The sequence below is a fragment of the Suricata suricatta genome, chromosome 7, assembly GCF_006229205.1.
Source record: "Suricata suricatta isolate VVHF042 chromosome 7, meerkat_22Aug2017_6uvM2_HiC, whole genome shotgun sequence".
Lineage (NCBI taxonomy): Eukaryota > Metazoa > Chordata > Mammalia > Carnivora > Herpestidae > Suricata > Suricata suricatta.
The window spans coordinates 35,475,041-35,490,225 of record NC_043706.1 but is presented as its reverse complement, the minus strand read 5'-3'; the positions used below and the strand labels follow the sequence as shown (position 1 = coordinate 35,490,225).

Sequence of the window (15,185 nt, the reverse complement as noted above, 5' to 3'; positions counted from 1 at the left end):
GGACCATCCTCTCAGCCCACAGAGGGCTGAGCAGGCACCGCTGGAAGGGGCGGAGTCCAGGGGCAGCAGCTTCCCAGGTGCTCCCCAGCCCTCCTACTGATTCCCGTTGGCCATGAAATGTCTTTTTAAAAACTCCCAATATAGAAATCTAGCTGTAGAGGCCAGTGTGTAGATCCCAGCCGCAGCTGCTGTGCTGTAATTAGCCTTATTTGATCAACTGCCAGACCCCTACACTTGGCAAACGGCAAACCAGAGCCAGTGGGGTCAGGGTGCGCCACGGCTACCTCTCACGACCGTGGGCCCTTTGTAGAAAAGATGGGTCTTGTACATGGACTGGTCTTGAATGGAGCTAATTTTCAAAGTGAGGTTATTGTTTCTCTTCTCCTGTGATGAGAGAGTTTTTTCATAGCAAGTCAGGTAAAAAAAATTTTCCTAAGAACCTGTGCCCCCCACCCCCATTTCCAGCTCTGTGGGAGAGCAAAGCCACCACCCAGCCCAGCCACGTGGCCAATCTCAACAGCCTCCTGTGACCAAGGCACACATGGCCATCAGGTATCCTGGCTACTGGGACTAAGGATAAGTGAAGAGGTGAAAGGCCGAACATTAACCAGAGTTTCTGGCAAAGCCATGTGCGTCATGGGAACTTTAACACCAGCTTCTACTCCTCTATTAACTCAGAGTCTCCATCTGGAACACTTTCCGCTTAAGGCTTTTTATAAGTTTGACTCCAGCAGTGACAGGTATGTGTTGTTTTAAATCCACTAGCCATGCTCAAAAAAAAATATTCTTCATGTTTTAATTTTATACAATGGCTAGCAGGCACCTTAGTAACCAGCCAGAAATCAATTTCAACCACCATCAACCCCTAAACTACAGTACCAGGATGGCTGGCTAAAGAAAGGAAACGGACTGGCTGTAGTCTGACGCGTGCCCAGTACAAGGTGTCTGGCTGACTTTGTCCTAAATAAGGCTAACATTAGTGAACTAAGAACAGCGTCATGTGGCGGCCGTGCCTGGCCTTCAGGAGCACCCCTCCCCGATGCGCTGGCAGGAGCGCCCCACTTTCCGGTCCAGTTTCACCATTTTCATGATGGCTTCCTCTCGGCCGCGGCCCATGTGGTCAAACGTACAGTCATGCTGCTCGGGAAGGCGATGTAACATACAGAACACATAACCTGCAAAACAGTGGGAGAAGCAGAGAATGTGGACTGTTAGGTCAGCCTCCAAATGCCCGAAGCCCAGCTCTCATTCTGTCCTGGAGGATGGAGGGGCATCTCAGCAAGCCAACAGTGGCCACAGCAGACGCTCCTGTTACCAGGGAGAGTTTACACAGCAGCCACCTGTGAGGAAGGGGCCTTCCCATCTCACAGCCCTCCTCCAGGACCTCAGAACTCCAAAGGGCGACTGCTCAGGCTGCTCGGTAAGACACTCTACCCCCTTCTCAATGTATCTGTGTGGGGGGGGGGGGGGACGTCTGACCCCTCCCTGCCCACCAAACAGGCGGGAGGGCAGAAGCTGCCAGCTCAGCACTTCCCCAAGCTTGGGCAAACTGTAATATCTACCACAGGACACCCACCATTTCTAGGAGGCAGAAAGGGAGCAGAAATGATTATGGCTTAAATTACATCCTGTAGAGTGAGGGCTTAGGGAGGACAGTGGGTGTGATCAAACCACAGCCCATGAACAGAGGCTCTCAAAGGAAAAGGGATTATTTCAAGTGCTGGGAAAGGTATTACATATAAATAGGGGAAAGAACAGGAGTGCTGAACTGTAATCGCCAGCCATCTCAAAGGAGCCGGAGGCTTCTAACTCCACCCGGTAGGTAGGAGACTGTAGGACTGCTTCCTCTTCCTGGAGCAGAGAAATCAAGGGAGACACTTATGAGGCTGGCAGAACAAAGGACTGAGGAGAGGCCAACAGAGCAAGGAGATGGTACAGGTGAAGGCCCTCTGGTAGGAAATAATAAGAGGCAGCCCTCAGGGAGTCAGCAGGAGGCACAGAGGACAAAGGCAACACAGAGCTGCCAAGGATGTGTTCCCTCCCCATTCTGCTCAATTCTAGAACTGCTAATGTCCCCTAGGTCTGTCTGGCCCTCTCTCTCAGGGAAGGGGAGGGAAAGACCCAGGCTGGGAAGCCACCTGCCAGTGCTGGCTGGCCCCTCGCCCCCACTCATTCCATCAATCATATGCGGCCACAGGCCTAGCCCACAGGACTGACCTGTAGGCGAACCTTCCCTAAACCTCTCTCTGTGCACACAGGCAGGCACCCCACAACAGCCCTGCCAAGACCGGGGTCTCCTTGCAAACAATGCCTCTTCCCAGAGACTTCTTTTCCGCCCAGATTTCACTGCTTAGAGCAAATGGGCAGCCACCCCTCCATCCATCTCCACATCCTCAATTTCTTTTCAGAGAAGAATAGCATTAGTTGAAGCAAAGACTGAGTAGCCAGGACAGGCAACAGTTTCAACAGCCTAACCTGTAAAATAAACTTCATCTAGAGAAAACTCCTCAACTGACCCTCACAGTCCTGCTCTGATTCCATGAGCCCATGCTGTGCCTAGAGCATGTTCACACAGCCCAGGAGCCTGAGTGACCAGGCTGACTGGACCATCTGCTGGGAGAGAAAACACATTATTAACTGCTTCCCAGGGAGAACAGGGCAATATGTTTGACTCTAAATTGGGACTGGGTTTAAGGAAAAGAAGAGAGATGAAAGTTTTGTCTCCTGAGAAGCTGAGCTCCCACTTGGTCCAAAAGCAAAGTTAAGATTAATGAGCACATGTGTTATATTTACTGGTAAGTTCATTACTCGAAGATATTGGATAGTGTTGTTTTTGTCCTAAAGGACCCCCGGCCTAAGTGTGGACGTCCTCAATATGCATCCTCCATCTAACAAGCACAGCTGTCCTTTGGGGCACAGCCTACCTGGTGGAGAGTGGGGCTCAGGTGGGGTCGTAGGCAGTTTGGTCGCATGATGTGCGGGTAGACGCTTTCTGCCACCAAGTCCTGCCATACTTCTGGAACTCCGGCTTCTACACTAAGGGTGGGAGGACGCCCACCGCCCCTTTCCCTCCTTGTTTTCAAGATACTGAGATGATGTAGGAGAAGGTCCCAGGGGCTCTTCTCCGCTTCTGATGAATGGTGCTGGCTGAATCAAAGTAGCAGGAAATGGATTACCTCTGAAATTAACTCAGCCCTGGTTCAGCCCAACACCTCATTAGTCAAAGGCAGACTGGGGCGGAGGGGGAGGCTCCCAGCCTTGTCCTCACTACACGCCCTGCACAACTTTGCTTAGCTTGCCTTCCCCTGGCTACAGAGCAGCCAGCCTCAAGGACCTGAGAGCCCTAGGCTCCGTGTGGAAAAGGAAACGGGGAGTGACAACCACAAGAGCTGCCTGATGCTTTCTCCATACATACACCCGAGGATTCTCCATCCAGCCAGAAGCACCTCATTTTCTCTCCGAGTTCTGTCTACCTCTGTCAGACACAACTTGACACTTGGCTTTGATTTCTCAAAGGTGAAAACCACTAAACAGCAGCTACACTTGGGAGAAGCACGGGTAACAATTAGAATATATGGCATTGTAACTCACTGGGGAAGAGTCTGGGGAACTTCTGGAAGGTGAACTTCCCAAGTTGCTGCACTGGAGGTTATTAGCTGGCATAAATTAAGTCAATCCCCTCTCCTATCAGGGTCACTCACCAAGAGAAAGTTACATGTTGGAACTTGTCCCAAATGCTGAGTGGGTATTATCCACTGACAGCAGCCAATCGGCTAAATGCATTTTGGTACATTTGGGAATGGGTTTCTTGGGGGTGGGGGTGGAGGGCCACGAATGACCAGTGGGCAGGATGAATCCCTATCCTTTTTCCTTGGTACCCACAGATCTGTTTCCAGAAACGATTGCAAGTGTCATGAACTTTCAATTACTCTCTGATTGAATTCTTTAGACCGAGCTGGGTATGGAGAAATGAGTTCAGGCTGCTAGGGAAGATGAGTGTTCTTAATTTCAGTGATGAACACAGTTTAAAAGCGCAAGGGGATTTACAGCCTCTGTCTGGGCCAGGCCATCCTCCACACCGTTCACTAGAAACCAGTTGGGGCCTTTACAGAGAAGGTCAACCAAGGCAGTGTCCGAAGGGATGAAAGCACAGAAGACAATGAATTGATCAGCTGAGGGCAATATGGGTCTGGTATCATCACCAGAGTATTACACAATTCTTTTTTCCCCTCATTTAAAAAAGTTATATATCAAAATTGAATTCACTCATTCATTTGCATACATACAATCCATACCTACACTCTCATTATGGCCCCATAGTTCAGTATCATGTAGTTTGAAAAATAATTTCAATATACATTTGCCTGTAAGAGTTACATACCATGTAGTACTCTGGAGGGATGAGGGTGGATCAGGGAGGAGAGTATGATTAGAAGAACGCTGAGTCCCAAAAGAGAATGAAAACACCCAAAGCAAATGTTTATGAAAATATGACCTGCCTGCTATATGTGGCTTACCCTAAGCCCTTACTCCTTCGATGTCACATGACCAGCCACCTGCACCTGAGAGCCCGGATGACCGGGTTTCCATGAAATACCGGCCTACGAGGGAGCCACAGAGCTCCTACAGGCTGCCGGGGCTGTTTTCAGTACATCCACACAAAACACTCAAGAACCTGCGTGGGTGTTTCTTGGCTTGCTGGCACTGAAGAACAATTTGGGATGAGCCCTTGATTAAAAGGGGAGGCTGAAGCAGCCGCTCTGTGTGCATTTTGTTCCGTGGCCCCTCCCGCCTGCCACTCCCTGGCTTCTGGCTGGCCACCCCGCAGGCAGGCGTGTAGGCAGAGGGAGAGGAGGCCCACCACAGCAGGGCCCACACCCTCCCCGTGAGCTGAGCTACATCCTCAGTGTGAAAAAACTTTCAACTCAGCAGGCAGCATCAGGAGAGAAGAGGATGACTGTGTAGATGGTCACAGAGCTGACCTACCCAGGCTCATCCCAGGGCCCTGCCTGAGCCTGTAGCTATGGACAGCAAGAGGTGGGGGGACACCAGAAAGTTCCCTAACTCAGAGATACAAGATGATGGCATAAGGCCAAGAAAACATAATTTAGGGCCTATCTAACCCTCTGTCGAGAAAGGGTTTCTCCCTCACATGGCATGAGAAATACAGAAGGCAGCACTCAGGTCACTCGCCCTGAACAGAACAGGCTGGCGGCATTCTTGTAACAGGCATTTTCATGAAGACCACTCCTCTGAACTTGGCCTTCCTGATGTGAGCTTGGGGCCTGCACACCCATGAGCCAATGTCTCATCAACCTGAAGATGGTCAACACCCAATGGCCCTGAAAACACATTGCTAGCACAAAATGGAATTCAGTCTCATTCTAAGACTCAAAAAGGTCTGAGAGTGCATGTTTCTAAAAATGCTCATTTGGTGAGAACCAAACTTATGACCCTTTAGCTTTTGGAGTTAACGTCTGGAAGTCATACAATTCATTCTGATGCCTTCATTCACAATTAAACCTCACATCTGCCTACACGGGATATTTTGACACTAGACACACAGGATAGAGAACTTGTACAAATGCCATCATCAGACAAAGATGACACCCAACACCTTGCTCTAAGTGCTATGGAAGTTGTAACACTGTTTCCTGTTTCACTCACTCACTTAGAAATATCCACAACAATCACTGCCCAAAAGGAACACTGGGAAGAGGCCTCACCAAAGACCTGAGGAGAAAGGGTCTGTCCTTTAGCTCTCAGCAGTGGTGGGAAATGGAGCCCTGAGGGAAGCTGAGCCAGGTCACCGCCTCACCTATTAGTTCCATCCCACCATGCTCCCCCACCCACAAGCCACAGGAAATGGCTAAGGTCCTGGGGGTGCAGAGATGGGGGAGGGGAGTTGGGGGGCAGAGGGAGGGAGCCAACCTTACACTGCAGGGAGCCTACCCTGGGCTGAGGCCCTGGGCTCCTCCCCCCATAGCCAGCACTTCCCTCCAAACCCTAAGAATTAAACAGGGGTTGGAACTTCTTCCATGGACTTTTCTGAGAGAGACAAAGAAAGTGATGCCAAAATCCACATTCAAAGTCACAGCCCTTGACATTTTTATTCAATCTTTGTCACACAGAAATGCTGCTTATCGGCTTTATCTTGGAGTAAAAAGCACCACTTAAAGTTGGCAAAGCTGGGCAGCTCTGGATACTTTTAGACTTTAATTAAACATTTGTCTTCTGGGAGGATCTGCCCCCCACTCCCCATCCCACCTTGAATGCTCACCCACAGTGGTGGTTTTAGTAAAGCCACAGACCAGGGCAGGCCTCAGCTCTAGCTGTTTAGTGTTTCTACCTCACTTATAAGAAATATTTTACAGTTTCTTGTTCATCTGAATTTCAAATTGTCAAAGCAAAGGTTTAAGCAGAAACTAAAAATACCGACAAGCCTTGGGGACCGAGGCTCTGTAAAATGAGCTATGAGGTCAGTGTGCAGCCTGAGGTGGCAGTGCGCATGTGCATACTATACTGTCTGCACAGACACGTCTGCCCCCATGAGCCGGCCCACCAGCCCCAACCTGTGCTGGCTGCAGCGTGCGTCCAGTTAGGAGGAAAATCAGAGCCTGTCCCTACACATGAGCATGTGCTCCAGCAAACACAGCCTACCCGACACCTCCCAAAGCTTCCTGAGAAACCTCAGTAACAGACACTCCAAATCTCAACTCATCAATAGGCACCACTCGCCATCTCTGTGTCTATTTAAAGAATAACGACAAATGTGCCTGACCCATGTGTCTGAAATGACCAGGCAAGCTCGTTAGAAAAAAGAGTCACATTTTTTTCCAGCAAGGTAAAAGTTTCTTAAAGCTCAGGACTGCACACTGACCTCATAGCTCATTTGTAAGTACATGCTGGGAACAGCAGGTGGCTACAGGAAAGCTTGTTGGAAAGCATTAGCCATTTATACTCCCACCAGCAGCAATCCCGGATTACACCACCTCCACTGACCCAATGCCCAAGGCAGAATTTGTAGCACAGAAACATATTAAAGGATCTTAATGCATTTTATTTCATCAGACCCATGGTACAGGCAAAGCAGCTGCAGGTGATTCAGGAATGGCGTGCGTCTACTTTACATTCCCCTCCACCTTTGGCTCTGCATGGTGGAGGGGAAAGCATCGTACTCCAAGCAACAGAACTGGATCCTGGCTCGTGAGTGGCCAACGTAGTGTTTAGCTGGGCCGGGGGGAGGAGAGGGAGAATGGGGGGATGGGCAGGGGTCAGGTGCCCAGGATGCTGGAACCAAAGCCACAGTGGATCACCAAAGTGGGCAGCAGTCTGTTTTTCAAAGGGAAGGAGGGCCTGCAGTTTGGAAGAGCCCATTCCACTCAACAGTTTAGTAAAAACCACTAAAACATACCAAGCAATTCTAAAACAGAAGCAATCATCTGCTTTCCCCAAAATCAATTACAATACCAGTTAGATACAAGCTAACTGTCAGAACAAAACGCAGTGTGACAGCAGGAGCCTGGTGCCCTGAGCTCCTAAGGTGACTGTGTGCAGTTGGCACGTGGCTCTGGGAGAGGAGACAGCAGCGGAGAGAAAAGGGTGTTGCAATCCAGTGTAACAAAGCTTCCAACAGTCTGCATACACATTATTTGAAAAGTGTAAAAAAATTCACTACTCCTGGTATCCTTTATTATTCTCTGGATAGCTCCCTTCATGTAAAAACTCTAATGACCTCTCTTCTCTCCTCTGGGGGGAATGTCTGCCTTGTCCCAGTAATGTCTCTTATCACCAAATTCAGGCAACCTTGCTTCACCTGACGTTCACAGAACAAGTCCTGCCTCTTTCACTCTTGCCTCCACCCAGGAAAAACCTAGTCCTATTTTTGCCACCAGGGGTGGGAGGTGGGGCAGGGCACCTGCACCACAAAGGATACTGAGCCACCAATTCTGACTTGTGAGAACCCTCTAAGCGTGCCTGGTAATATCTCAGTGCACAAAGAGAAGGGGGTTGGCTGCAGGCTCACATTCTGCTGGGCTGTTTTACCTACAGATGAACATATATTTAAAAACTAAGAGGAAATGGCTCAGGCAGTTTTTGCCACAGGAATAACGACTTGCTCTTTCAAACATCAGTAGGGAGAGCAGGCAGTATTAGCCTCTTGGTACCTGGGGCAGTTTTGAGGATCCAGAAAAACCCTAGCAGGTGGCTGCACTCCCGGCCTCTGCTCCTTCCCCGCGCCCCTACCAGCCTCTCAGGGTCTCCGGAGAACAGTGAGGTACTGGTAGGAAACTTCCATTTCTTGGGTGACCTTATCCTGCTCCCAACAGGCTGGAGATCTGTTTCGCTTTCTTTCAGCATTTCGTTGTACTTTTTTAAAGGACTACCTTCTCAAATGGAGAACCTTCCTAGAAAACTAGCTCCAAAGCTGCAGTTTAGGCAAGATAAAGGGCACCACCTACACTGCCCAAAAGCCACTGAGGGCACAGCCTGGGCCCATGGGAGTGACTAAGCTGCCAGGCCAGAGAACCATGGCCTGTTTAGCCATCCCTGAAGGATACACTGGCAAGAGGCAGTTCATCCAAGTCACAGAATATCAGGGGGCCTTAGACTGTAAATGTCATGTCTCTTTCTCCAAAACAACACTTGGAATTTTTTTTTGTCAGCCTTCCAATCCACATGGTGAGATCATGGGAGAGAGTAGGAAGAGGACAGATCGGAGCTGGGAAAGACCAACGGCAAATCCCATAAACAGGGCAACCTCAAGTTCTCTTTCTGCAAAACTCAGCGAGAAACTTGTGTTCTGGATTCAAGTTGCAGCTGCACTGCTCTGACAGTTGTGTGGTACGGGCAAGTCATTTAACCTTTCGGAGCTTCAGCTGTGCCTCCCATAAATGGGGTTATGGATGTTAAAGCAGCTAGTGCACAGGAAGCCCCTGGCTCAAGGAAGGCTGCTGCTGCTGCTGGGATGGCTCTTCCAGCTTTTGTCACCGCCTTCCCCTGCCCATTCCTCCTCCTCCCATTTACTTCTCAGTCTAGACTCTGGTTTCCTTCTCTGAGAAACTGCTACTGACAAAGGAGAATGAACGTGAAATCTTCCTCAGAACACGTGGTCTGGTCTCCTCTGCCCCTCTCCACAAACCTCTTTGTACAGACTACAGAGGCACAGTAAGTGACAAGCTCAGTTAAGATTTCTGTTGAAGATATGCAAATTTTAGAGAAACATGATTTAAATATATGAAGACTACACAGGGCAGCCTAGAAAGCACTCACTGGTTAGGGACACTATGAAAGGGACACAAACTTTCCAAGGACAGCAGAGAGCAGCTTCTCTGCTCCTGTGGGGGCTTCTCCACAGGTATGGTTGTGAATTCTGCAAGCCTCTCTTACAAGCAGAAGCAGAGCAAGTGTGTTTCCAAGTTCGGTCACGTACTGACCGTGCGCTGAAGAGCCCGTGTCTATTTCCCGGAGACGGTCGGGCTGGGAGCTGCAGTGAAAGGAGGAACGAGAGAAAGGAACGGGCTGTAGACACTCTGAAAACAATTATGCTTTTATCCAAACTGTGCCAGTGTCACGTGCATTTGCTTTGTGCTTCTTTTAAGAATGAAAAGTCTCTCTGCATGTCTCTTGTTTTCATCACATTAACTCAGAAAGGTCATTCTGAGGGCTCCAGAGTATAAGCATGCTCTTCTCGATTTTGACAAAATTTAAGCCTTAAAGTCACAAATCCCGCAACATCTGAGGTCTACTGTTCTATGTGTGTGTGGAGGGGAAGGGAAGGGAGGGCAGAGAAGCTGGCTTCTTGATTCTCCATTTTTAAAGTTGCTTTATTTAAACACACCTCCCCTGCAGGGAAAGAGGCTTACTCAGAGGCAGAAGAATGCTTTAGCCGTACATATGAGGAGCTCAGACCTGAAACCAGACCATGGATATAGACAGTTAAATCCCCCACTGAATGGGCGGCCCACTCCAGGATCCTAAAGACTGGCTGGGTGGGGGGCGCTGACCTCACAGCCCAATTCTGTTTCACTCGAAAAGCAGGTGGGGAGGAGGGCACAGATAAGGTTACAGGTATATTAAAATGCCCTGAATGGAGCTTGCTCTTTGCTAAACCCAATGGGCTCTTTTCAGTTCTCCTCTCAATAGAGTCTGGAACAGCTGACTACTCCCACAGACTCGGTGCCTACTCCTATGGGCACATACTGCTTTCTGCTTTCCTTGTTCTTATTCTCTCTCCCTACCGTCCTTTAAGTGTAAGACTTCCTCAGTGGGCTCTCTGTCTCACCCCACACTTGCCCCAAGGTTTAAAACACTAACCACAGAGGCCAATAACTTAAAATTTTTTTTAAATTTTTTAAATGTTTATTTTTTGAGAGAGAGACAGAGACAGAGCACAAGTTGGGGAGGGGCAGAGAGAGAAGGAGACACAGATTCTGAAGCAGGCTCCAGGTTCTGCTCTGGCAGCACAGAGCCTGATGTAGGGCTCACACCCACAAACTGTGAGATCATGATCCGAGCCAAAGTTGGTTGCTTAACCTAAATTGAGCCACCAGGTGCCCCGAGGCCAACAACTTTAAAATGTCTCTCTCTGCCTCAGACTTCTCTATTTGGAGTTCTACAGGAACCTCAACGGTAACATCTTCAAGACAGAAGTCTTGCATTAGCTCATCTCCTAATCCTCCCTGCCTCGTGGAGTGATACCATATCCACACAGTTGCTCAAGCCAAACCCAGGCCTCCTCCTTGGTCTTGTCTCCTTACTCCTCACACCAACTTTATTAGTAGTCTTGTTGGATTTACCTCTAACCGATGTTCTAAATCTATCCAAGTGCTTCTCTCCATCACCTTGTGAAAAGTCCTGGGGCAAGAACAAGTGCAGCATGCTGAGGGAACAGAACACAGTCGGGCGAGGGCTGGGCTGCGGCGAGCTAGGCCTGCACTCTGGCTAGCTTGGAGGCCACAGTGAGTTGCACTCCTCTGCCTTGGCTGCCCTCCCCCACCAGCCTTCTCTCTCAGAGTAGTCAGAGGGACTTCTTTTTCTTTCCTTCTTTCAGGGCAATTGACTTGAGATGTACTTCCCCAGAGGCAAAGCAACCACTACTACCAGTTCTTCTGTATTCTTGATAGTGTATGCATACACAAGCATTTATGTTCACCTCCCAGAGGGATAGAAATGTAACATAAAATGTAAATCAGATCATGCCACTCCTTTGCCTAAAACGCTTCAATGCCTTCCCACTACTTCTAGAGTAAAATTCTAAGTCCTTGCGAAGGCCTACTATCCCCCCCTTCTGGTCCTGCTAGTCTCTCCTCATGCACTGTGCTCCAACCACACGGGCCACTTTTCTGGTCCTCATATGCTAGTTTGTTCATCCCTCAGGGTTGCCTCACTGTTCTGTTCTCTCCATTGGGGACACTTCCCCCGGCCAAGCTCTCTGAATGGCTGGCTCTCCCAGCCATTTTATGTCTCAGCTCAGCTTTCACCTCCTTCCAGATGCTAGCCTCCCACCACCACCTGCAGCACCCCAACCCAGGACGGTGCCCTTCTCTTTGTCATCCTATTATACCACAGTGCTTACTCCTCCCACAAAGCATCTCAATTACCTGTTCCCTGTCTATCGCATCTCCCCTCCCAAAGAATAAAAGCACCATGCGGTCAGGGACTTTGTCACTTTTACCCTGCTGTTCCTCTGAAACTCAAGTAGAATGAATAAATAATTTGAGTCAACATCTGACTCATTAAAAATACAAGAAAATTACTTCTAGCAATAAAAGAATGTTTAATGCTGGTAACTGTGCCCTCCCTGCCACTTCTGGAGAGGAGCACCACCACAGTCTACTTCCAATTACCTGGGTGAGCAGGAACACAGTAAGCTCAATCTAAAAACTATTACTGTCTGGCTTTGGATATATTCCACTGTTTTGCAGTATCAGGTTTACTTTCCTAATTATGCTTTTCTATTGCCATTATTAATATGGGCCTATATTCACTGAGCTCATTCTCGAAGGCAACCCAGAAATGTCCAAGATGGTATTAGATGCTCTCCTGGAATTGAAACTTTGCTGTAATTCACAATCACAAATGAGCTGAGTACAGATAATGAAGAACTGATAATCACCCAAGTTCTCACTGACACTTATTTCCTACTCTACCCTAGTACTTTGGTCATTTATTCCAGATTCCATGGAAAATTAATCTTGAGGTAGTTCAGTTCAAAGGAAGAGCAATTTAATTGGTACAAGAGTATTAACACCAACCTGGCCCTTTAATTTGTAAATCTGGAAACCTTCCCCTTCCCAGGTGAATGAATCTGTTACACGGCAGTACACCGCTCTAGGGAGCACATGTCATCCTATGTATTAATCACAAGGACACACGAACTCCATCGTGTGCTGACTCACAGCTTCCATCTCCTAGGGGCCACCGGCTGACATAGTTCAAGAGGAAGGGCATGGGAGTGTGTGGAGAGGCCTGCTCAGCTCCTCAAGGCACGAGCGGGCTGCCAGAAGACTAAGCCTCCATTACCCACAGGAAATGTCTCCAACAGCAGCACCCGCTGCCTGCCACCTTCCGCAAGAACAGCCCATCTGCAGCAAAGCAACATGATTGAGCCTTAGAAAATTTTGGCCATAGGAGAGCATCTAACACCTGCATGGTACACTTCCCCCTAGTCTCTCTGCAGCCCCAGAATACTGTTCTGGAGAATTCAGCAGTATAAATGAAGCAGTCTTGGCTGTCTGCTGCAGAAGAGAGCCACTGGGCAGAGTTCCCCACCGGCCAGTGCCATCTGTCTCCCAGTTATCCACCATGACACTACACATTTCAACACGTGCAACAGTTGGTGAGGACCCATGATCAGAGCAAAGAGGAGCGCTTCTTGTCATCCCTTCCTTCCAAATATGACCTGTGTTGCACGTTGAGAATAAAGCAGACAATACAGGTGGCTCTACCTCTCAAGTCCACAGGTGACAACAGGGAAAGAGAACATCTATTAAATCTCAGGAAGAGGTATGCAGGGGCACCCTCCCAAGCTCACGATGCCCTTTGAGTAAATGCCAGTGGACTTCCCATACCCCACCACATCTCCATTTCTGCCCTCTTCTTATTTCCTTACATTTCTAGTCCTATTCTACTTTGTTTTCCTCCTTTTTCTGTCCAATGCCTTTCCCCATCTTTTTCTGTTTCTCAAGGTGCCTAAGTAGCTATGGTTGCCTTCACACCTGCTCTGACCACAAAGGGAGTTTTCTGGACTGCAGGCTCAAGAGCAGACAGAATCTGGTGGACAGTGGTGAGTATCTGCACCATGTAACTTTATGTGTGCAATTATCATCTGTCTGGAAAGTACATGGCAGATGACTTCATCTCCTCCTCAATTCTGCCTAAGCCTGAATAGGGATGGGAATAATGTTTGTACAAAAAAGGATATGTGGAAAGGTGAGCAATTTCATAGAGAAGCCAGCTGACCCAATTATTTGAGGCACTTCTCCAATGAATTATAGGGCTGACTCATCCTTTTCAGTCTTTGGCACCTGAATTCTCTTCCATATTTCACAGTGAGCCTGGACTACCCAAATCTGCACTGTGATAGCTCTTCTTCTCACCAGCTTGACAGTGCCATCTCTCACCACTTATTTCCCTACCCAGTACTTGTATGTTTTGAGTCTCTGAGTCTCATGCCCTTTGTGGGTCCTGTCCGAGTGGCACTGAGTTTCAGAGACTGAACAGTTCTAGTGACACCAACCACTGTCTGAGAACCTACAATCCACAAACCCTGTGATGGGGCTCTGGAGTTAGTAGGCAAATGTACTGAGTGCTAAAATGGCCTTCCCCATATCTGCCTTCCAAAAGATGGCAGTGCCCCCCAAATGCAAGTTCTCTTTTCATAATACTGGCTATGATATCAACCAACGCTGCAGAGCCTCTGTTGTTATTTGTCACAGTCTTATTCAGGCTCACTGCTGGCAGCCAGATAGCCAACCTGAGGTGGTGAGGTCTTTCTTGGGAGTCTGCATCTCTAGAGCCCAATAGCTGAGGAGTAAAGACTATCATGTGATCTTATCAGAGCCTCAGTCTGCTTAGGTAAAAGCATTTTCCAGAAGCAGAAACAAACTTCATTGATATTGATCTCTTCAGAGGAAAGGTGCTATAGAAATCTCATCTAATAAATAAAGGATTCAGGCTCCAGTGTTGGGCTGTCAGTCCAGCAAGGAAAAGAAGCTATCAGGCTCAAGGAGTCAAAAGTATTTATTGGTCATCTGTGCTATGTTTACAGAGCACTATTCTAGGGGCTGGGAGGAGGAAAAGGAAAAGAAAAAAGTCACTAGTTCTGCCTTTCAAGACAGTTGGAGATGCACAGAGAGGAAAACAGCTGAAGGACACAAGAAGCAGAGCAAGAAATCAACTGCAAATAAAATCAATACAACCCAGCTATGTGCAATAAATCGGGGGCACTGAGGAGAGGTCAACCGCATAGGTATCCTGGAGTGGCTACGTTTTCAAGGACGATGAGGACATGAATTAGCACTCAGGAGAAAATGGAACGTTCACATCAGTAAGAATTAAGTGCCACTGTGTTTCATATTACGTAGGCGCAGTGGGAGACAAAAAGGTGGCAACACTGTGGACCTTGTCCTCCAGAAGCATATTATCTAGATGGAGTGACAAGTGGCACACAGAGCAAACTGCAAACAGTATATTGGGATGACTCATTACCACCGTCTCAAGTGGTTCTCACATAGTAGGCTGCATACATTTTTACTATTCTTTGTTCAATAAAAAGGATCTCTGAATTGGGGAGTGCTTAACAAACGGGCTAAGATCTATATGGCTAAAAATAAAGGTAACTCCTGCTGCAGGTATCTCTCTATTTAGGACACCCATGGGCCAGTAGGGGGATGTGAACAGTGGTGGGATTCTGGGAGCTCAACAGATCTGGGCTCAAATGCCAGGCACTCCCTTAATATCTGAGGTACTCAACTTCAAAGCTTGAGTTTTTTCTTCTGTAAATATGTAGTACCATTTCAGAGCAATGCTTTCATCAGGGTCAAGTGATGGAACACAGGAGCAGGCATCTTGCATACAGTAGGCACTCAATAAAGCTGTTACTTTCTCCTTCACCCAGAGGATCACAACTGCAATGGCAGAGTTCACTCATTCACTCAAATATTCACTAGACATCACTGCAC

The 15,185-nt window shown here is 48.2% G+C and overlaps 1 protein-coding gene across 1 annotated transcript in view; it reads right to left on the bottom strand.

Annotated features, from left to right (window-relative positions):
• Positions 1-778: 778 nt before the first annotated feature.
• Positions 779-15,185, bottom strand: part of ZFAND3 (zinc finger AN1-type containing 3) — a 208,895-nt gene continuing 194,488 nt past the window's right edge. The window contains exon 5 of the mRNA XM_029943641.1: positions 779-1,175. Within this exon, the coding sequence (XP_029799501.1) occupies positions 1,021-1,175 (155 nt within the window). The 3' untranslated portion in view covers positions 779-1,020. The remainder of the gene's footprint in view (positions 1,176-15,185) is intronic.